Here is a 24,460-nt window from a genome sequence, read left to right as displayed (position 1 = left end):
CCTTCGGCTTTACCACAGCCGGCAATTCTGCTGTAAAGTAGGTGTCTTCTTTGACCAAGATGTTAATTTCTGCATTACTTATCTTCCAGGCTTGCTAAGAAGATAAGAGAAGTGAAATTACTTAGCTTTGATTAGGGATTGTGGTTTTTTCTGTCACTCTGACCACACTCTACTAGATTCTGACGACAGTTTTGCATCAGGTTTTGGGGGAAAAAAAAAAGAGAGAGAGGAATTCAATCTCAGGGATCTGTTAACCTCTAGAGTACTAGCCCTGCCCACACCGAGTAGGGAGGTCCTGCTTTTTCAGCTTCTCCGTTGCTAAATCTGTGACTCTTTGAGTGAAACCTAAGGAACTATATCTGAAGAAGAAAAGCAAGACATTTTTAAGAAGCAGTTTAAAATTTCTCCTGCTGATAATGTGCTTTTTTCCTTCTGGCCTTCTTAGAATCCACGAAGTATAAGAAGCTTGCCTTTTTTTTTTTTTTTTTTTTTAGTTTCACTTTCACGATTGCAGCAGGAAATCTAACATGCTTCCCTGGTGAAAACGACTGAATTTGGACTAATGAAAAAAAGGAACAGTCAGCTGTTATCAGAGTACATGAAGGTATTTCTTTAAAATTCTTACTGGGATAGAATCTCTCATGTTGGGCAGATCTGGAATGCCCATTGGTTTTAGCATTCTTTGGTCTTTCTTTGATCTGGCCAGACTCAAATGGAGAATGGGAGAAAAGGGATGATAGAGGTGTGGGAGAAGTGTATCCTAACTCCGAATACACGTAATAGCAAGAATTTATAATTAACATTATAAAACATTTTATGCAGTAATTAATTTCCTTTCCTTTGCGGAGTTCTGTAAAATGTGGAAAAGCACATTAGAAAAGCTATGGAACTCATTTTGCAACCGTCTTTTAAAAAAATCTGATCTTTGTGTTAAAGTTACAGAGCCCTGTGATCTTGAATGAGCTTTCTCCTTTTCTGAGTCTTGTTGGCTGGAGAAGAGACAGGAGCTGGCACTTTATGATAATACGCTTGCAAAGGAGAACACACTTCAGGTGTTCCTTAGCAATACGAAAGTGGCTTTCTTTGACCTCGTAAAGGAAAGTGGCAGAAGGTGAGAAAGTAGAAAGGCGTTTCAGTGGATAGGAAGGTCAGAAATTGGCACTAGGAAATGCAGGTGAGTCAGATGAAATTCGAGTCAGCCTTGGGCAGTCCTGGTTTCAGGAAGTTGCCTCCTAATTTCACAGTCGATTGGGAGTTGGCACGTGTGTCTGCATTTAGTTGTATCTGTATACACATTCAGAAAAAAAAATACTGTGAGGTTTACAAACCAAGCCGTAAAAGCCAAACTAAACAGTGGTTAGCTCTAAGTAGCCCGGCTGCCGATTCCGCGCCTTAATCATGCTGCAATATTGTCTCTCACTTGGAAGGAGGCATAGAATTCTGTGCATCCTGAAAGACCTTTGTAAAATTGCTAGGCCCGCTGAGTGCCTGTTTTTCCTCTTTTTAGCTTTCTTGGCTTCTGTTACGTCTCACTCAGTAGCAATTTGTTTTTCACTGGGGTCTCATCCTCTAACTGTATTTCGGTTTGTTTTACTGAAGCAAACTCCAGAGTAACTTTTTCAATATAGGTTGCACAGGCATAAACTTATAGAATCGTTGCATATCTCAAAATAGCTTTCCCCCTTATCTTGAGTTGTTTGGCTGGAAGTGAAATTGTCAGTTCAAAGGTATTTCCCTTGATTATTTTGAAAGCTTATCACTATTGTTTTCTGGTGGCTGATGTTGCTAATGAAAAGTTTTCTATCACTCAGGATCTTTTTCTTTTGAAAGTAATTGATCATATGTTCTCCTTTGAAGGTTTTTTTTTTTTAATTTTTTCTTAATGTTTATTTATTATTGAAAGACAGAGAAAGAGCGTGAGCAGGGGAGGGGCAGAGAGAGGGGGAGACACAGAATCTGAAGCAGGCTCCAGGCTCCGAGCTGTCAGCACAGAGCCTGACCTGGGGCTCGAACCCACAGACCGGGAGACCATGACCTGAGCTGAAGTCGGACACCTAACCGACTGAGCCACCCAGGCACCCCTCCTTTGAAGGTTTTAAGATTGTTTTTCTTGTTTCTGAAGTTGTCTAAGATTCTCTCTGTGGATTTTCCTTTTTCACTCTTCCTGCCTATCATTTGGTGAGCCTTTTTCCATGGGACAAATGTATTTTCAGATCTGGGAATGTCTTTCAGACCTTCGGGGATCTTCTTCGTAAAGGGATTAGTCCTTTTCAGTAATTCTGATGTCTATCTACAGCCCTTCCAGAAGAGATAAATGTCACCCAGACAAAGAGAGAGTATACTGCAGGGACTGTATGCATGTGTGTTGGTAAATATAGGTAGAAGTGCTTATGGTACAGGGAAGGAGGTTTGGGAGAACCCCAGAGATGTGGGGTATGGGGAGTTAGTCCCTGATTTCCAGAATGTATCATTCCCAACCCCACATTCTTCATGTATCAGAGCAATTTGGTAAGGGGCCGGCCTGGGCTGCAATATTCCTCATAGCCTATAAATATAAAAATTTTGTGTAGCTGTAACAATACTGTATTAGAAAGTGCCAGTATTATAAAGGCCACGACATAATTAATAGAAGCTGATTTTTTTCTGTTTCTGAGGACTAGATTAAAATAAAAATAAAACCACTATTTTTAAAAGCCTATCAGGACAATTATAAATACGTTAGTTCTGTTTTCCTGCAGTTAATCATCTAAAATGATTTTATTCTCTAAAACTTATCTGGAATTCTTCTTGTGACATGACTTTTAGATCCCATGGAAAACCTAAATTATTTGAATAGCTTTTTTTGTTGATCCATCTCCATACATTGAAGATGTATTTGGGTTTTTTTAAATATCTGAAAATGAAACTGGGTAAATGACCATACCAGAGAATACCACCTTAGGTATGTGTCCTACCGAAATAAAGTTGTGGCTGTTTGTGGAGATAAAGGAGGTTTTCTTGGCTGATTAACTGCCCATGGGAAGCTATCCGTTCAACATCTATTTATTCAGTATTTGCTATGTTCCTGTCATTTTTCTAGACACAGCAAAGCAGTACAGAGTAAAAACAACTATGTCCTCTACTATTATAGCCTTACATTCTAGTCAGGTGGAATAATTAATTAAAAAATAAGTAAAATTATTTCAGATAATTCCCATCAACCACGGCATGGAAAAAGCAATGTAGGAAAAGAATATCAAACGGGAGGATTTACACTTCTGACTTCAAGGTTTGCAATAAAACCTTACAATAATCGAAACAATGTGGTGTTGGCATAAGAATCAACAAATATTCAGCGTCAGAGAGTAGAGAGCCCAGATATAGACCACGCTTAAACCCGCCCACACTTATTTGGTTTTTAAGAAAGGTGCTGAAGCAAGCCAGTGGGAAAAGGGAAGTATTTAAAAAAAAAAAAAAAAGCCTGACAAACTGGATGTGCAACTGAAAAAAAAATGAACCTAGACTCTTCCCATCAGACACAAAAGTTTATTAAAGAGCGATCAGAGACCCTTACCTGACGCCTAAAACCATTCATCTTTAAAAATAATAATAATGACTCGGGAGGAAGCAAATTTTCTCAGACAGGACTCAGAAAGCAGTCATTAAAAAACTGATAAATTAGGCTTTATCGTAACTATCAAGATATCATTCACTAAGAAAATGAGCAGGTGACCCACAAAATGGGAGAAAACATTCACAAAATATAAATCTGACAGTGGGTTGATATCTATGTGTATAAAAAGGTCCTATAATGCAGTAATAAATAAGAAACAACCTAATTAAAAAATGAGTGAAATCTTTGAGTATACGAGGGAAGATACACAAATGGACAATAAGCACCTATAAAATTGTTAAACGTCAGTCAGTCAGGAGGTGCAAATTAAAACCATAATGAGAAATGACTACACACTCACCAGAATGACTGAAAAATAAGAGAACGGTACCAATTGTTGGTAAAGGTGTTGGTGGGAGTATAAAATGGACAAACTTTGCTAAAAGATCTGACAGTTTCTTTTAAATACCCAATAATTCCAATCATAGGTAATTACCTCAAGGAAATCAAGTATATATGTCCGTAAAAACATGTCCAGAGATGTTCCTGGTAACTTCATTTTACTATAGTGAAAAACTGCACACAATCCATGTGTCTAATAATATGGGCATGGACAAAATATGATATATTCATACAGTGGAATCTCATTCGGTGAAAACAAAAATTTACAAAACAAAACTCCCACCACGTGCAACATGGATGAACTTCAAAAATACCATCTGAGTAAAAGAAGCGTTGTTTAAGTAAAGACTGACTATGATCCCATCGATAGGAGGCTATAAATCATACAACATCACCGTAGAAAACAGTCAGAGCTGTGACGGACTCTGGGAGGTGAGGATTGCCATCAATTGGGAAAGGGAGGGGATTGTCTTTAGGGTTTGGGTTGCACAGGCATATACATGTGTCAGAAATCGGAGAATGTGCACTAAAGATTTGTGCATTTCATCGTATGCAAATTTTATATCAGAAGAAAAACTATTAACAAATCCTGAGTTGAAGGCAGCAATGCATACTCTTTAGAGGGAGAGGTACTGATGTTGAAGTGAACTGATGATGGGTAGATGGGTAGATATATGGTAATACAAGAGTGGCCACTAAAATTCTGTGAATTGTGCTCTTGTTTAGGATTTTTCATTAGAAATGCTGGAAGAACTTAACTGTGAGACAGCCATGTTCTTTATGAATGGAAGTTAGCAAATGCTGCTATAGGACAAGATGCAGATCTCCTGTGGAGTAAAAAAAAAAAAAAGAAAAGACATAAAATGATACATAATGCGCAATTCCACTAACATGTAATACAAAAGCAAGTCAACTGAATCTTTTTTGTGTATGAAATCGTGAAGTACTTGTCTTTGGGAAGGAGGAGGTGGTGGCTGGGCGGGAGCATGAGGGAGATTTCTGAGGGGCTCGTAGTGCTGTGTTTCCTGAGCAGAGGGGTGATCGGAGTGGTGAATGCACTGACGTGTGAAAATTCAACAAGCTGTACATTCACGAGTTGTGTACTCTTCTGTATGCATTTAAAATATAATTGCTAAAATTAAAAAAGTATATATAATACAAATCCTGATGCAAAAAGCTGAGCTTCTATCTGGAAGTATAGACTAAAGAGATAAAAAGGTGGAATATAAATTTAAATACAAAGATGATCACATACAAGGACCCATGTCTACCTAAAAGTGGTTCCAAAGGAGAGAAAACAGGGAAGGGAGAAGTGGAAATATCCCAAGTAATAATAGAAAAAAGAAATCTGAAAACGTAGACATGAGTCTTCAGATTGAAAATGACTTAGAGTGTACAGGTACATTTTAGAGGCAGGATTTAGCATGAAATGTACCTGTGAAATTTTCCATTACCAAGAAGAAAGAAAAGATACTTCAAAAAGAAAAAGAGGAGTAAGATAAAAGTGCCTTTCATAGAAAGGAAAGGAAACCATATGGGCATGGTTTCTTTTTAGGAACAATGCATATTAGAGGACAGTGGGTAATGCCTTCATGATTCTTCATTAAAAGTATTTTGAACCTCAAATAGCCTACCTGTCAAAATCATATGACAAAAGAACAAAAACAGATGTTCAAGAACTTGAATGATAACCCCTGATAAATATTCTGGGGAAAGAGGGGGAAGAGCCACTCAAGGAGAGACTCTAGTCAGAACAACAATATTTCAAGAAAGAAGATACTGAAATCCGTAAGATAGTGGCATTAACCCAGGAACATGGTGGAATGATTCTACAGTGATAACCAAAGAGCAGGTGTTTGACATATGCCTCCAAACTGGCCATTTAACCAAGAGCATGATTAAGAAGCTAAATGATCTTAGTATTATAGAGATGAAATCACATATAGTTCTTTCAACAAGAATAAAATGGCAGAAATTATAAACTTCAAGAAAGTAACAGTCCAAATAAACAGCAACTCTATGAAGCATAATTCTGAAGAACTGATTTAGTAGACGGTAGAAGATTTCATGTTGCCTCAAAGATTCTTCTGCACTCACCTCATTGTGCTCAACTGCATCCATGTTTTATTCATCAGCAATTTTAGTTCCTTAAAAACTCTATTTAGGCAAAGATTCCGTAAATGAAAATCTTACTGCCTTTCACCTCTATGTCTACCGCTGTGATTGTTACTAAAGTATTCTCAAATCACCCATTTAAAATATCAAACATGATTACATTTCATTTATAAGACTTACAAAAGTTTTAGATAAAAAATCAAAATATTTTATGCAGTGTTTCCTAAGTAATTTTGGTACAGCATATCAAAATATAAAATATTTTTATTAAAACTTTTAAGTTATTTTTTTTTGTTTCAAGTTTTTATTTAAATTCTGGTTAGTTAATAGATAGTATAATATTAGTTTCAGTAGTAGAATTTAGTGATTCCTCCTTTACATATGACACCCAGTGCTCATCACAAGTGCTGTCCTTAATACCCACTGATTTACCCCACCTCCCCGCCTACCTCCCCTCCAGCAACCCTCAGTTTATTCTCTACAGTTAAGAGTCACTCTTATGGTTTGCTCCCCTCTCTCTTTTTTTTCTTTCCCCTATGTTCATCTTTTTATTTCTTAAATTCCATATATGAGTGAAGTCATATGGTATTTGTCTTTCTCTGACTGACTTATTTCACTTAGCATAATACAATTTAGCTCCATCCGTGTCATTGCAAATTGCAAGATTTTGTTCTTTTTGATGGCTGAGTAATATTCCAGTGTGTGTGTGTGTGTGTGTGTGTGTGTGTGTGTTGTGTGTGTGTGTGTGTATACACACACACACACACACACACAAATATCACTTCTTCTTTATCCATTCATCAGTTGATGGGCACTTTCCATACTTCGGTTTTGTTGATAATGCTGCTATAGACATCGAGGTGTATGTGCCCCTTCAAATCAGTATTTTTGTATTCTTTGGGTAAATAACCTAGTAGTGCAATTGCTGGGTCATAGATAGTTCTATTTTTTACTTTTTGAGGAACATTCATACTGTTTTCCAGAGTGGCTGCACCAGTTTGCATTCCTACCAACAATGTAAGTGGGTTCCCCTTTCTCCACATCCTCACCAACACCTGTTGTTCCCTGTGTTGTTAATTTTAGCCATTCTGACAGGTGTGAGGTGGTATCTCATCCTGGTTTTGATTTGCATTTCCCTATGGATGAGTGATGTTGAACATCTTTCCATATGTCTGTTAGCCATCTGGCTGTCTTCTTTGGAAAAGTGTCTGTTCATGTTTTCTGCCCATTTCTTAACTAGATGATTTGTTTTTTTGATGTTGAGTTTGATAAGTTCTTTATAGATTTTGGATACTAACCCTTTATAAGATATGTAATTTCTAAATATCTTCTCCCATTCTGGATGTTGCCTTTTCATTTTGTTGATGGTTTCCTTTACTTTGAAGATTTTTATCTTGATGAAGTCCCAATAATTCATGCTTGCTTTTCTTTCCCTTGCCTCAGAAGATGTGTCTAGTAGGAGATTGCCACAGCCAGTGTCAGATAGGTTGATGCCTGTGTTCTCCTTTAGGATTTTGTTGATTTCCTATTTCATCCATTTTGAATTTATTTTTGTGTATGATATACGAAAGTGGTCCAGTTTCATTCCTCTGCCTGTTTCTGTCCAGTTTTCCCAACACTGTTTATTGAAGAGAACTGTCTTTTTCCCATTGGATATTCTTTCCCGCCTTGTTGAAGATTAATTGGCCATATAGCTGTGGGCCCATTTCTGGGTTTTCTGTTCTGTTCCATTGACCAATGTGTCTGTTTTTGTGATAGTACCAATACTATCTTGATGACTACAGCTTTGTAATATAGCTTGAAGTCTGGAATTGTGATGCCTCCAGCTTTGCTTTTCTTTTTCAAGATTGTTTTGTCTGTTCAGTATCTTTTGTGGTTCCATACAAATTTTAGGATTTTTTATTCCAGCTCTGTGAAAAATGTGGGTGGTATCTTGATAGGGATTAAATGTATAGTTTGCCTTGCGTAGTAGAGAGATTTTAACAATATTTGTTCTTCTAATCCATGAGCATGGAATGTTTACCATTTCTTTGGGTAACTTTCGATTTCTTTCATCAGTTTTTTATAGTTCACAGAATACAGATCTTTTACCTCTTTGGTTAGGTTTATTCCTAGGTATCTTGTTGTTTTGGGTGCAATTGTAAATGGGATTTATTCCTTCATTTCTCTTTCTGCTGCTTCATTATTGGCGTATAGAAATGCAACAGATTTCTGTACATTGATTTTGTAACCTACAACTTAACTGAATTTGTGTATCAGTTCAAGCAATTTTTTTGATGGGATCTTTCTGGTTTTCTACATAGAGAACCATGTTGTCTGCAAATAGTGAAAGTTCGGCCTCTTCCTTGCCAATTTGGATGCCTTTTCTTTCTTTTTGTTGTCTGATTGCTGAGGCTAGGACTTCCAGTACTATATTCGATAACAGTGGTGAGAGTGGATATCCCTGTCTTACTCCTGACTATAGAGGAAAAGTTCTGTTTTTCCCCACTGAGGATTATATTAGCTGTGGGATTCTCGTATATGGACTGTGTGATGTTGCGGTATGATCACTCTATCCCTACTTTGTTGAAGGTTTTTACCAAGAATGGACACTATACTTTGTCTAATGCTTTTTCTGTATCGATTGAAATGACCATATGGTTTTTATTGTTTCTTTTATTAATGTGGTGTAGAACATTGACTGATTTGCAAATATTGAGCCACTTTTGCAGCCCAGGAATAAATCTCACTTGATCGTGGTGAATGATTCTTTTAATAGACTGTTGGGTTCGATTTGCTCGTGTTTTGTTGAGAATTTTTGCATCCATGTTCATCAGGGGTATGGCCTGTAATTCTCCTCTTTACTGGGGTCTTTGTCTGGTTTTGGAATCGAGGTAATGCTGGCCTTGTAGAATGAGTTTGGAAGTTTTCCTTCCATTTCTATTTTTTAGAACAGTTTGAGAAGAATAGGTATTAACTCTTCTTTAAATGTTTGGTGTAATTCCCCTGAGAGGCCATCTGGCCCTGGACTTTTGTTAGGAGATTTTTTTTACTACTGATACAAATTCTTTGCTAGTTATCAGTCTTTTCAAATTTTCCATTTCTTCCTATTTCAGCTTTGGTAGTTTATATGTTTCTAGGAATTTATCCTTTTCTTCCAGATTGCCTAATTTGTTGGCATTCAGCTTTACATAATATCCTCTTATGATTGTTCGTATTTCTTTGGGTGTTAGTTCTGATCTCCCCTCACCCATTCATGATTTTACTTATTTGAATGCTTTCTCTTTTATTTTTGATAAGTTTGGCTAGGGATGGGTTTATCAGTTTTATTCGTTCACAGAACCAGGCTCCAGTTTTCATTGATCTGTTGTATTGTTTTTTAGTTTCTGTATCATTTATTTCTGCTCTAATCTTTATTATTTCCCTTCTTCACTGGCTTTAGGCTTTGTTTGTTGTTCTTTTTTAGCTTATTCATGTATAAGGTTAGGTTGTGTGTTTGAGAGCTTTCTGGCCTCTTGAAGTAGTCCTATATTACATATACTTCCCTGTTAGGACAATTTTTGCTGCATCCCAAAGGTTTTGGACCATTGTGTTTTCATTTTCATTTGTTTCCATTTTTTTTTTAATTTCTTCTTTAGTTTCCTGGTTAACTGTTCATTCTTTTTTTAAAAGTTTGTTTATTTTTGAGACAGACAGCGTGAGTAGGGAGGGGAAGACAGAGAGGGAGATGCAGAATCTGAAGCAAGCTCCAGGCTCTGAGCTGTCAGAAGAGCCCAATGCGAAGCTTGAACTCACAAACTGTGAGATCATGACCTGAGTTGAAGTCAGACACTTAACCAACTGAGCCACCCAGGTGCCCCTCTCATTCATTCTTTGATAGAATGTTCTTTAACATCCAAGTATTTGTGGTCTTTCCAAATTTTTTCCTGTGGTTGACTTCAAGCTTTGTAGTGTATGGTCAGAAAATATGCATGGTATAACTTCAGTCATTTTGTATTTGTTGAGGTCTTATTTGTGACCCAGGATGTGATCTATTCTGGAGAACGTCCCATGTGCACTTATAAAGAAGATGTATTCTGCTGCTTTAGGATGAAATGCTCTGAATTTATCCGTTAAATCCATGTGGTCCAATGCGTCATTCAAAGCCATTGTTTCCTTCTTGTTTTTTTTTTTAGATGATCTATTAATGTAAGTGGGGTGTTAAAGTCCCCTACTATTATTATATTATTATCAATGGGTTTCTTTATGTTTGCTATTAATTTAATATTTTGTTTCTTCCAATTTGGGAGCATAAATATTTACAACCGTTAGATCTTCTTGGTAGATAATCCCTTTATTTATTTATTTTTTTATTTTTTCAGGCCGGTGACGAGATGCCTATTTTTATTTATTTATTTTTATATATATAATTTATTGTCACATTGGTTTCCATACAACACCCAGTGCTTATCCCAACAGGTGCGCTCCTCAATGCCCATCACCCACTTTCCCTCACCCCATCCCCCATCAACCCTCAGTTTGTTCTCAGTATGTAAGAGGCTCTTATGGTTTGCCTCCTTCCCTCTCTGTAACTCCCCCCCCCCCACTTTCTCTGCCCCGTGGTCTTCTGTTAAGTTTCTCAGGATCCACACATGAGTGAAAACATACGGTATCTTTCTCTGCCTGACTTATTTCACTTAGCATAATAGTCTCCAGTTCCATCCATGTTGCTGCAAATGCCAGATTTCATTCTTTCTCATTGCCAAGTAGTATTCCATTGGATATATAAACCACATCTTCTTTATCCATTCGTCAGTTGATGGACATTTAGGCACTTTCCATAATTTGGCTCTTGTTGAAAGTGCTGCTATAAACACTGGGGTACATGTGCCCCTATGTATCAGCACTCCTGTATCCCTTGGGTAAATTCCTAGCAGTGCTATTGCTGGGTCATAGGGTAGGTCTATTTTTAACTTTTTGAGGAACCTCCACCCTGTTTTCCAGAGCAGCTGCACCAGTTTGCATTCCCACCAACAGTGCAAGAGGGTTCCCATTTCTCCACATCCTTGCCAGCATCTATAGTCTCCTGATTTGTTCATTTTAGCCACTCTGACTGGCGTGAGGTGATATCTGAGTGTGGTTTTGATTTGTATTTCCCTGATGAGGAGTGACGTTGAGCATCTTTTCATGTGCCTGTTGGCCATCTGGATGTCTTCTTTAGAGAAGTATCTATTCATGTCTTCTACCCATTTCTTCACTGGATTATCTGTTTTTTGGATAGTCCCCTTTATTATGATATAGTGCCTTTCTTCCTCTCTTGTTACAGTCTTTTATTTAAAAATCTAGTTTGTCTGATACTAGTATGGTTACTTCAGCTTTCTTTTGACATTCATTAGCATGATAGATGGTTTTCCATCCCCTTACTTTTATCCTGTGTCTTTAGGTCTAAAATGAGTCCCTTGTAGGTAGCATGTAGATGGGTCTTGTTTTTGTTTTTGTTTTTTAATCCATTCTGATACCCTATGTATTTTGATTGGAGCATTTAGTCCATTTACATTCAGAGTGATTATTGATAGATATGAATTTAGTGCCATTGTATTACCTGTTAAGTCATTGTTTCTGGAGATTTTCTTTGTTCATTTCTAGCCTTTGTTGCTTTTGGTGTTCTTTTCCCACTCAAAGAGTCCCCAGTAATATTTCTTGCAGGGTTAGTTTCGTGGTCATGAACTTCTTTAGTTTGTGTTTGTCTGTGAAGCTCTTTATCTCCCCTCCCATTCTGAATGACAGCATTGCTGGATAAAGTTTCATGGCTGCGTGTTGTCCCAGTCAGCACATTGAATATATCCTGCCACTCCCTTCTGGCCTGCCAGGTTTCTGTGGATAAGTCTGCTGCTAACCTTATTTGTCTTCCCTTGTAAGTTAGGGACATCTTTTCCCAGGCTGCTTTTAGTATTTTTTTCCTTATCTATGTATTTTGCAAATTTTACTATGATCTGTCCTTGTGTTGGCCTGGTTTTGTTGATTTTGATGGGAGTTTTCTTTGTCTCCTGGGTTTGGATGTCTGTTTCCATCCACAGATTAAGGAAGTTTTCATCTATAATTTGCTCAAATAAACTTTCTATCCCCTTTTCCCTCTCTTCTCCTGGGACTCCTATGATATGAATGTTATTATGTTTTATGGAGTTGCTGAGTTCCCTAAGTTTACATTTGTGATCCAATATTTTTATTTCCCTCTTCTTTTCAGCTTTATTATTTTCCATAATTTTGTCTTCTATATCACTATTCATTCCTCTCCTTCTTCCATTATTGTGGTCATTACATCTAGTCAGTTTCACCTCTTGGTTATAGCAGTTTTTATTTTGGCCTGACCAGTTTTTTAGATTCTTTATCTCTACAGTAAGAGACTTCCTGGTGTCTGTTATGCTTTTCTCAAGGCCAGCTAGTATCCTTTTTATTGTTGTTTTAAATTCTGGATCCGGCATATTGCTTGTATCTCTTTTAATTAGATCCCTGGCTGTGACCTTTTCTTGTTCTTTCTTTTGGGATGAATTCCTCCATCTTGGCATTTTGTTTCTAGGTCTCTGTCTTCTTCTGTGTTAGGAAAGCTGGATATGTTTCATGTTCCTGAGAGTAATGGCTTTATTAAGAAGAGGTCATATAGTGCTCAAGACCTAGAACTTCAGGAAGTGTTTCTGGGGTTTGCTGTGTGCACTCTGATGCTGTGTTTTGACTGCTCTTACCCTCAGGTCAGCCCTCTGCAGAGTTTCTCCTTGCCTGCAGTGGGAAGTGTGTGGACCTTAGCCAGAGTGTGGCTTGTTTTAGCTAGGTGTGCTCTTGTCTGCCTGTTAAAAGAGGTGTGATCCTATTTCCACTGGAGCTGAAGCTTTGCTGCACTCTATGGTCAGTAGACTTGGTACATGCGAGGGTTTGTGCTGGCCTTCTGGGGTAGGGGCCTGCTGCTCTGGTTCTTAGTCACATTTGCCCAGGTAAAGATGTGCCTGAAGAACACAGGGGTTGGGACTTGGTGTAAGTGGCTCAGGCCTCCACTGTCAGCACTGTTCTGCTCCCTGAAGTCAATGTGTGCTGATGGGCAGGGGAAAAATTGGTGCCAACCCTCCCCCCTTGTCCCTGAGAAGGGGAGTTTGTGTCTGCTGCTGTCCATGAAGCCCTCACAGAAGAGCTAACAATCTCCCTTTGTGTGTCCCAAGCATACCTCAGGTCCCTGCCTTCACTCTGTCTATGTCTGGCCTGTGTGCCCACCCAGCCAGTGGGTTTTACCTCAGGCAGGCCAGCTGAGTTTCAAAACTCCAAACTTTAGGGACCCAGTGTAATGCAGACTCATGCTGGTGCTCTGGGGGAGAGTTCCACTTTCACATTGGGGCTGGTGCTGGTTTGTCCCAGAAAGGCAGCTGTACCAACACCCAGGAGCTTAGAGTTTAAGAGTAAAGTGCTGCAAAAAGCTGGCATCCAGGTCAGCTGCCCTCAGGTGAACTGTCTCTGTTTCTTTGCTAAGGAACGGGGCAGCACAATGGTGCCCACTGGCTCTTTTGTCCCCTAAGAGGCAATGCCGCCTCTCCCAAATGCACCCCAAGAAGGGGTAAATATCTCTCCCAGTGTGTCCCAAGGAATCCTCAGATAGTGCTGTCCACTCCAAGCTCTCTGCCTACCACAGAGCATCATTGCACCCACTGGGCTCCACACCTGCCACGGCACTGACTTCTAAAAGTCCCGTCTTTGAGCTCTGCTGGTTGTAAAAACTCACAGCAATCAGCCCCACTCATTTTCTCAGTCAATGGTTTTGGGAAAGTGTTTTTCTTGTGTGATCCCCCCTGTGCGCTCTCACTCTCTCTCTCTCTCTCCTCTCTGTTTGTGATCAGGGCTCCCTCCCTTCCATAGCACCTATGATTCTTTTCTTCCCCAAAGCACATATCACCTTCCTACCTACCACGATGTCGCCTCTTGTCTCTCTCTCTAGTTGTGCAATTTATTCCCTCACCCTTATATTGATTTCTTGGGTGTTGAGAATGATTTGATGTTTATCCAGGTATGTTCAAGGAATGCGGCAAGCATAGGGGCCTTCTACCACTCCACCATCTTCTCCCCTAAAACCCCATTAAAACTTTTAAAGGCCTTTCTATTTTGTGAATGGTATGTTAGCAAATGCTTAAATTTGTTAACTTTGATTCTTTAGACCAACTAGCAGGGTAAAGTGATCGATGGATGCCTCATAACCCGGGACTTTCTTTCTGTTCTGAACATGAAATTGAAGGGGCCCCTGGGTGGTTCAGTTGGTTAAGTGTCCAACTCTTGATTTTGGCTCGGTTCACGATCTCACAGTTTGTGAAATTGAGCCCCGCGTCAGGTTCCATGCTGACAGTGCAGAACCTGCTTGGGATTTTCTCTCTCTCCCTCTCTGTGTGCCCTTCCTGCACCTGCATGCATTCTCTCTCTCTCTCTCTCTCTGTCTCTCTCTCTCTGCCTTCAAATAAATAAATAACCATTTAAAAATAAAGAAATAAATAAAATGAAATTGAAAACCAGAACAGGTTTAGAGGAATTGAGCCTCCTCAAGTGAAGATCAGTTGTAGCTGTTCAGGGAAGATACTAGTTGATTCCCAGCCTGTGAGAACAGCCCTAGAGTCGGTACTGTGGCTCTCCATCTAACCCAAGGCTGGGTTAATAAGGAGCTTCTCACATCCTTCTAGCCACCATGAATTTCCTTGAATTTCAATGATTTTGCACGCTTGGCCCCCTCTTCTGGTTAATAGTTAGCTGTGATCGTCTCATGATATAATTGGCTTCTGTCTTGTATAGATTTTCCTTATGAAGTAAAACGTTTACAAAGTAGAGAATAGTTGCAATTATCTACTTATAAATCGTGGATTATTTTACTGATTAATAATAATAGTAATAACAAACGCTGGTGTGTGCCAACTACTGTAAGGCTTATCTCATTTCATCATTGTAACAAGCTATGGAAGAGCGACTTCAGTTATCCAGACTTACAAGATGAGGGAATGAAGTCCTAAAAAAATGAGTTAACTTGCCAGAGGCTACCAAACAGAAAACAGGAACACAACTCAGCAGTGTAATTCCAGGTTTTTTTTCTCCTTATCACTGTGTTTCTCTACGTTGTCTTGATTCTGCAGTGAATGCTTATTTCTATAATCGTAAAATTGCAAATGATATTTATTGGCTTTAGATTTTCTGAATTTATGTGGACCAAGTATGTTGGACTCGCCATAGTTTTAGGATAAAAATGCTAACATTTTATATCTTTACAGCGTCAAGCCAGGGCTGTAGTTGGCAGTTTTAGGAAACGTAAATATGGAAGAAATGGGTAGAACATTCAGGGGTGCACATTTCCTCTATCACATCCCGAGGATCAAGCGAGGACGTCTCAAGTTGTCTGATCAATAAGACAGAGTTTTAGCTATAGTCATAAAACTTATAAATAGAACAATAGATTAAATAAATGAAAAGTGACTAAAGAAGAATTGTGAGGAGATTGATCGAATAGTGTAAGTTTCGTATCTTTACGGTGGGAAGAAACTACTCACTGTATTGACGAAACAGAAGCATAAGCGCAAACGTGTTATTTGAGTTTGTGGAGGTGACCGTGAACATTAGAAATAGAAACTGTCAGGAGGTTACCTTGAAACACTGAAGATGGGGCCGAGGTGAAGAGTGAGGAGCGAGTGTGTGTGTTCCATTTTTTTACTTTTCTGTGCTACTTGAATTATTTCTATTGGAGGTACAACTTGTATAATACATACTTGTGTATCATACCAGTTGTGAATAAAAAGATCACGCATAGTCACATTTGGTTATCTATCTTACAAGGAATATACCAATGCCTATGAAAACCTGTGTCATTAATGTTGTCCGCTACTTTGTTATGTTTCTTTTAGAGGAGGGAATCATGAGCCAGAGTTCGCCTTATATCTATTCCTTTTTGGGGCTGTTGCCCTTTTGGATACTGTGTACATCCTCCACCAACAAATGTGTTGTTAGGCATGAAGCAGCTGACTGCAGTCATCTGAAGTTGACACAAGTGCCCGATGACCTCCCAGCAAACATAACGGTGTTGAATCTCACCCATAACCAGCTCAGAAGATTACCACCTGACAACTTTACAAGATACAGCCAACTTACTACCTTGGATGGAGGATTCAACTCCATCTCAAAACTGGAGCCAGAATTGTGCCAAAAACTCCCCTTGTTGGAAATTTTGAACCTCGAACACAATGAACTCTCTCACCTTTCAGAGCGAACTTTTATCTTCTGCGTGAATTTGATGGAACTCCATCTGAGGTCCAATTCAATCCAGAAAATTGAAAACGATCCCTTCCAAAACCTGAAGGTAGGATGGAAATGTTCACCTCCATATAAGAAATTAAAAATATGTTGCCTCGTGTTAAGTTTTCAAGCCACTCATGAATCTTGAGATTTCGTATCTAAGTATCAAGGTCAAGAATGAAAACTCTGATCTACCCAAACGGGAAGAGGGGCAGCTCTATGTACAAATATGGCCATTTAAGATTGGAAATCTTTTCAAAAGAGAAAATAGCATCTTCACTTTCAGTCTTAAGTTTAAAGAACTCTGCCTCTCTTGCTCCCTCCCATTAAAAATACAACTCAGATACAAGAGGTAGAGATGAGAGAAGAATCTGGTCTGTCATAACCCGAGAAGAATAAGAATATCCCATTAGGAACACAGCAAATAAACTCTCAATGCTGCTGATAGTACCTGAAGTAATGAAAACAACAACAACAACAACACACGTCCAAATTCAGACTTAAATAAAGTTAACAAATTGACACATGATAAAGCAAATTGTCCAACTAAAAATTACCTACTCTCGATTTAGAAATCTCTTCATATTATTGCTTTACTAATGGCCATCCTTTTTTTCCCCTGAATACTTTCCTTGAATTTTAAATCTGTGAAAATGTATGTGAGTGTCTCTAAATCTGAGACACTTATTAGGTACTTTTCTTGAACCAAAGCCATTTTTTTAAACTCTTTGTTTTCTTCATCACATGGACCTATACAAAATTTGGCATTCCTTGACCTCACATGCCAAGAGTAATGTACAAACAAGTAAGCTTAGAAACATTTGTAAAGTGACTTGCTTGCTAGTGATTTGAAATTCTCTTATGCCTCTTTAGATTCTGCAGTGGACAAAATGGCTTTGGACACAAAGGCCTCAAAATCTGGTTAGAATTATCTTTGGCAAAATGTTCTTTCATGTTGAAAACATAAATAAAAGTCTTACTCTCTTGAATACACATCATCTAAGATTTTACCCTAATATATATCAGCTTTTCCTTACCTTTTCCCTGAGTGGAAATTTACCTGTTAAAAATAGCACAAGGTGGTTAAAATGTCCCACAGCACTAACAAAACAAAAATGAATGTTCTGTACTCGCCATGATGCAAAATTAATATACCTATCAATCTTTCTCAAAGTAAAAATCTTTGTTAGGATTTCATGGACTTTTAAAGAAAATATTTCTTCATTTTTTTGTTTCATTTCTTTTTTTATTTTAATATTTATTTACTTATTTATATTTTTTATTATTTTTTAAATATGAAATTTATTGTCAAATTGGTTTCCATACAACACCCAGTGCTCATCCCAACAGGTGCCCTCCTCAATGCCCGTCACCCACCCTCCCCTCCCTCCCACGACCTGTCAACCCTCAGTTTGTTCTCGGTTTTTAAGAGTCTCTCATGTTTTGGCTCCCTCCCTCTCTAACCTTTTTTTTTTTCCCTCCCCCATGGTCTTCTGGTAAGTTTCTCAGGATCCACATAAGAGTGAAAACATATGGTATCTGTCTTTCTCTGTATGGCTTATTTCACTTAGCATATTTTTGTTTCATTTCAAGGCTGATGCATGACATTATATGTTTAGTAAGCCACATGAATATTCCTTACATCATAAGGAAATGCTTATTATAAATAATAAAGTAAATAAATGTTTATTATGAATCTTCCTTATATCATGAATAAATATGCTTAAATCCCTTTATTTTGGTAAGAGAAATAAAATCATTCTTTTTATTTTTTTATTTTTTTTTTAATTTTTTTTTCAACGTTTATTTATTTTTGGGACAGAGAGAGACAGAGCATGAACGGGAGAGGGGCAGAGAGAGAGGGAGACACAGAATCGGAAACAGGCTCCAGGCTCCGAGCCATCAGCCCAGAGCCTGACGCGGGGCTCGAACTCCCGGACCGCGAGATCGTGACCTGGTTGAAGTCGGGCGCTTAACCGACTGCGCCACCCAGGCGCCCCAATCATTCTTTTTAAAAAATGATTCTTGGGTGCCTGAGTGGCTCAGTCGGTTGGGCGTCCGACTTCGGCTCACGTCACGATCTCATGGTTCGTGGGTTTGGGCCCCAGGTCGGGTTCTGTGCTGACAGCTCGGAGCCCGGAGCCTGTTTTGGATTCTGTGTCTCCCTCTCTATCTCTGCCCCCCCCCCTGCTCATACTCTGTCTCTGTCTCTTGAAAATAAATAAACATTAAAAATTTTTTTTAAATAATTCTTGAAGTGAGAAACAAACCCTTATAACAATGTTATTTTTGATCACCACGAAAATTTTTCATTACCTCTACTGTCAATTGTCTATAGAATAATAGAGAGGTGACATTTTTGCTGTTATTTCTAAGTTCAGGTACATTTAAAGGAACTATTTTTGGTGGCAAGACTCTAACTTGTATGCATCTTTTTTCTCTCTCAGAATTTAATCAAATTAGATCTATCTCATAATGGTTTGTCATCTACCAAATTAGGAAGTCAGCTCCAACTGGAAAATCTCCAAGAGCTCCTGTTATCAAATAATAAAATTAATATCCTGAGACGTGAAGAACTGGATTTCCTTGGCAATTCTTCTTTGAAGAAATTAGAATTGTCATCAAATCCAGTTAAAGAGGTAAGAAGTCGGGTAAAATGATTTCGTGTTCTACCTTTAAGTGTGGGCAATCCCTAACTGTGTCACAGGGGTAAGAATCTAAAGATCCCTAGAGAAAGGGGTAATAATGTTTGCCATGCCTTCCAAAAGTCCTTCACACTTACTGCTTGGGGCCATTGATGTCCTCCTCGCAAAAAGAAACACTGGTAGCAATTGGGGGCTGGCGCTCCGCTGTCTAACAGAAGTGGGTTAAAATCCGTGTTCCAGTTTTAGGAACCTTGGGGAGCCTACATAACCTTTCTGGGTCTTAGCTTCCTCACTTGTAAAGTGGGAATACTATCTATCGCACAAAATCGCTGGAAGAATTAAAACAGCATGATAGTTAAGAGCACAGGCTGTAGAGTTGGGCGAGCTGGCTCCCCTTCTGGGCTTTCTCTCCTAATACTTGTGTAATCAGACAAATTATTCAAGTTCTTTGCGCTCCAGTTCCCCAGGTGTAAAGTTAGTATAATAATAACACTACTTCATAGGCTGTATGGTAAAGAATTTAGCACCGTATCTCATGTAAGTGCTCCATAAATGATAACTAGCATTAGATTATTATGAAAATCTTCGGATAATGGAATATACTTCTTATAATGGAATATACCTAATTAACCTTCTGTTTAGATGCATGGTATTCATTTCAGTAACTGCTTTCATATACAGGTATGTTTGTATTTTAGTCCTTTACAGGCTGAGGATAAGAATATTGGAAATCGTAAACTAAGTCAGATTTTTAAAAGCTGTATCAACTTACAGACATAAAAATAGACTGTGTATTTGTCCTGAGATGATAAAATATAAACAAGCAAACATTTTATGTAATATTCATGCTAATTATTGAACAGCATTTTTTTGTTTATTTAGAACATTTATTGTAGAAATCTTACAAAATATGCAAGTAATGACGGGGGAGATAAAAATCATCCAAAAACCCATAGTCCAGAGACACCCTATGTTGGGTATTTTTATCTCTAGCTTTTCTCCAAGTGATAATAAGAAAAAGCAACAGCCACTGAAATTCAGAGCACAAATTCAAAAGACACCGTATGTTGGACACTATGATAAGTTTATATATATGCATATATATTTATAATTTATTGTATATATTCATAAATTTAAATTTATTATTTTTTATAACTTATTTATAGTATCTATATATTTATTTACATATAAATATATATTTATTAAATACATACATTTACATAGTCCTGTAACCAACTTATTCTTTTTTGAAAGGTTATTTATTTATTCGAGAGAGAGAGAGCAGGGGAGAGAGAGAAAGAATCCCAAGTAAGCTCCACACTGTCAGCAAAGAGCTGAATGTGGGGCTCAATCTCACGAATCACAAGATCATGACCTGAGCCGAAATCAGGAGTCGACACTTGACCGACTGAGCCAAGCAGGCGTCCCGTCACCAACTGATTCGTATCATCATTTTACCCAAGGGCAAATTGAGATGAAGCAGGGTTGAGGAACTTGTCCAAGGTCTCACATGTGACAGTTTGGTGACAGAACTGGGTCTCTGGCAGTGTTAGATCGGAGCCCATGCTCTTAACAGCTGTGCTGTATTGCCTCCCATAGGCAACAGTGTATCCTCCCATTAAAAAGTCATCTCACGTCATGAGCATTCTCCGTGTCATTGAGAATGATTCAAAAACTCAATTTTGATTACTGCAACATGTTATCATGGAAGTTCACCCTAATGAACTGAACAATTTCCTGCTCTGTAGTCCAATTCACTTTACTTACAACCAAATTTGCCTTATCGTCCATTAGCCCTAACAGCTCACAAATGACACAGTAGGAATCAGAGCCTCTTTGCTCTCCTGGTGTTTAACCACCCAGGACTGGCTCCGACCCTCTCGGGATTCCTTCTCTCCTTGCCTTCTGTCCTCTTGTTCTGGGGCAGAATCCCACAGCAGACAAGGCTTCCGGTGAGGGAGTGGGGGCAGAGCAGAAGGGAGCTGGAGGCACTGTCATGCAATAACATCAGGAGAAAACCCGGGCTGGACAGACAAAGAGGAAGGCTGGAACTCAGAGCTACAGAAGGGAAAGTGCGCGTCACCGTTGCATAATAAAATCCACCCGTTCATTCCCCACGTGTTCACTGAGAACAGTGGTCAGCGAGACAGAAACAGCATCTGCCCCAGTGGTGACCTTACAAAGAGTTTATTAATTACGATCATACTCAGTGTGATCAAGTAGAAATACTAGGGACCTCACCTAGACTGGGAGGTCAGGGAGGGCCCCCTGAAAAGGAGGCCATTGAATGCTGGGCAGAAGGTAAGCAGCGGCCAGGAAAGGTGGGGGACTGCCCCAGGAGGTGGGTGTCGCAGGCACAGAGTAAGGAGCTGTGCAGTAGAGGGATGGCGAGTAAACCCAGAGAAGATGGTGAAGGGGGAAGGGGGCGGAGTAAAGAATTGTGTTTAAGCTTCTCTAGAGTCATGCGGACCCCACCGTGTTTTGGTTATTAACCTCTTTTTTCTCCCCCCACCTTTAGTTCTCTCCAGGGTGTTTTCGTGCAATTGGAAAATTATTTGGCCTCTCTCTGAACAATGCTCAACTGAACCCCAACCTCACAGAGCAGCTTTGTTTAGAACTGTCGAACACAAGCATTCAGAATCTGTCCCTGAGCAACTCCCAGCTGTACAGAACGAGCAATATGACTTTCGTTGGGCTCAAGCACACAAATCTCACCGTGCTCGATCTTTCCCACAACAACTTAAATGTGATTGATAATGGTTCCTTCGTTTGGCTTCCACGTCTAGAATATTTCTTCCTGGGGTATAATAATATAGAACACTTATTTTCTCACTCCTTGTATGGGCTTCTCAGTGTGAGATACTTGGATTTGAGACGATCTTTCACCAAACAAAGCACTGCCCTTACTTCGCGTCCCAGGATCGATGATTTTTCCTTTCAGTGGCTAAAATGTTTGGAGTATCTTAACATGGGAGACAACAACTTCCCAGGCATAAAAAGCAATATGTTCACGGGACTGATAAAGCTGAAACACTTGAGTCTATCCGACTCCTTCACAAGCTTGCGAACTTTAACAAATGAAACATTTTTGTCACTTGCTCGGTCTCCTTTGGTCACGCTCAACCTAACCAAAAACAAAATCTCAAAAATAGAGAGTGGCGCTTTTTCCTGTCTGGGCCACCTTCAGGTACTCGACCTTGGCCTTAATGAAATTGGGCAAGAGCTCACGGGCCAAGAATGGAGAGGTCTAGGAAATATCGTTGAAATCTACCTTTCCTACAACAAATACCTACAACTGACGCCTGGGTCTTTTGCCCTGGTTCCAAGCCTCCAACTCCTGATGCTCCGCAGAGTGGCCCTGAGAAATGTGGACACTTCTCCTTCACCTTTTCATTCTCTTCGCAACTTGGTCGTTCTGGATCTAAGCAACAACAATATAGCCAACATAAATGATAAACTGTTGGAGGGTCTTGAGAAACTAGAAATTCTGGAATTGCAGCACAACAACTTAGCACGGCTATGGAAACGTGCAAACCCTAGTGGTCCTGTTTATTTTCTAAAGGGTCTTTCTCACCTCCACATTCTGAACTTAGGGTCTAATGGCTTTGATGAGATCCCAGCAGAGGTATTCAAGGGCTTATCTGAATTAAAGAGCATTGATTTAGGATTGAATAATTTAAACATATTTCCGCTATCTGTCTTTGATGATCAGGCATCTCTAAAGTCACTGAACCTTCAGAAGAATCTCATAACGTCAGTTGAGAAGGATGTTTTTGGGCCAGCCTTCAGGAACCTGAGTAATTTAGATATGAGCTTTAACCCATTTGATTGTACCTGTGAAAGTATTGCCTGGTTCGTTAATTGGATTAATAGTACCCATACCAACATCTCTGACCTGTCAAGCCATTACCTCTGTAATACTCCACCTCAATATCATGGTTTCCCGGTGATGCTTTTTGATATATCAGCCTGCAAAGACAGTGCCCCCTTTGAACTCTTTTTCATAATAAATACCAGTATCCTTTTGATTTTCATCTTTACCGTATTGCTCATCCATTTCGAAGGCTGGAGGATATCTTTTTATTGGAATGTTTCAGTGCATCGAGTTCTTGGTTTCAAAGAAATAGACAGACAGCCAGAGCAGTTTGAATATGCAGCATATATAATTCATGCCTATAAAGATAGGGATTGGGTCTGGGAGAACTTCTCTCCGATGGAAGAAAAAGATCAAACTCTCAGATTTTGTCTCGAAGAAAGGGACTTTGAGGCAGGTGTCCTTGAACTTGAATCAATTGTTAATAGCATCAAAAGGAGCAGAAAAACTATTTTCGTTATAACACAGCACCTATTAAAAGATCCATTGTGTAAAAGGTAGGTGGACATTGTGAAATTTTAAGTGTGTGCTTGTTTTTTTCACTTGAGCTTTCAAATATTACTTACATTATGATTGACAACTCAAAGAGTTTTAAAAATAAAAAAATAACTTGATTATTAGTGACAGACAAAAACAAGTGTAGGGGGGATGTTAGCGCTTTTGGCTGTTCTAAACCGTATGCTGATATATATAACTTATTTTAATAATTTTTTTTTTTTACTAGATTCAAGGTGCACCAGGCAGTTCAGCAAGCTGTGGAACAAAATCTGGATTCCATTATATTGATCTTTCTTGAGGATATTCCAGATTATAAACTGAACCATGCACTCTGTTTGCGACGAGGGATGTTTAAATCTCACTGCATCTTGAACTGGCCAGTTCAGAAAGAACGGGTAAATGCCTTTCATCATAAATTGCAAGTAGCCCTTGGATCCAGAAATTCAATACATTAAATTTATTTAAAGACTAAGTTAACAAAGGCGTAACTTTCCCCCACTTAAAGAGTTTCATAGTAAATGTAGGTTTTATTTGAAAATAATATATATCTGTTTATTCAGACTTAGAGAGGTTTCTGATAATTACATTTGGAGTTTTTTTGGATGCACTCATAGGAAAATAAGAGATCATTGTTTTAGTGGGTACAATGCTATTTCGACTGTAAAAGAGTAAAATATATATCCTAATTTTTAAAAGCTTCATCACAGGATTTTTTTTTTTTTTCAGTTAGAAAGCTTTTATTTTAGTGGTGCCCACTTCAGTGTTGATTTTGTTAAGTGTTAAATTCCATTTGAACCTACAGACTCATGGTCAGGAAACGTTTGTAATTTATTTTCATTACTTAGTTAAAATACATATTTTAATAAGTCCTTATATTTCCCTGATATTTGGGTTTCTGCTGTAGGTGTTAGAAGAAACAATTCTCTTACTTAAAAGTATTACAGGAAACAAAAAAAAGTATTATAGAAAGGCTTGCTTCCTGAAGGTTAATTAGTAGATTAGCTTTGTGGTTGTAAAATATTGTTTTCTCTTGGCCACAGACTCAGGAGATGGTCCTGGTCAGATCATTTGGTCCTA

General features: G+C 38.7%; 1 protein-coding gene across 1 annotated transcript; it reads left to right on the top strand.

Annotated features, from left to right (window-relative positions):
* Positions 1-478: 478 nt before the first annotated feature.
* TLR3 (toll like receptor 3) lies at positions 479-24,232 on the top strand. Its single transcript, XM_047091558.1, has 5 exons — positions 479-604; positions 15,979-16,430; positions 18,814-19,005; positions 21,530-23,382; positions 23,610-24,232. Exons 2-5 carry the CDS (start codon positions 15,990-15,992, stop codon positions 23,836-23,838), a joined length of 2,715 nt encoding a protein of 904 aa, XP_046947514.1. The 5' UTR covers positions 479-604; positions 15,979-15,989; the 3' UTR covers positions 23,839-24,232.
* Positions 24,233-24,460: the final 228 nt, after the last annotated feature.

The sequence above is a fragment of the Lynx rufus genome, unplaced genomic scaffold (genome assembly GCF_022079265.1).
Source record: "Lynx rufus isolate CCGP_SWC_20201006 ecotype Redwood Valley unplaced genomic scaffold, mLynRuf1.p SCAF_3, whole genome shotgun sequence".
NCBI classification, from domain to species: domain Eukaryota; kingdom Metazoa; phylum Chordata; class Mammalia; order Carnivora; family Felidae; genus Lynx; species Lynx rufus.
The sequence above is the reverse complement of the archived record's forward strand: the minus strand, read 5'-3'. Positions and strand labels throughout refer to the sequence as shown.

Bases quoted from the DNA above. Each gene is read 5' to 3' on its own strand.
- TLR3 (XM_047091558.1), top strand. From the start codon at position 15,990: ATGAGCCAGAGTTCGCCTTATATCTATTCCTTTTTGGGGCTGTTGCCC. The intron at 16,431-18,813 runs GTAGGATGGAAA...TTTCTCTCTCAG, and splicing joins ATCCCTTCCAAAACCTGAAG to AATTTAATCAAATTAGATCT. The intron at 23,383-23,609 runs GTAGGTGGACAT...TTTTTTTACTAG, and splicing joins AAAGATCCATTGTGTAAAAG to ATTCAAGGTGCACCAGGCAG.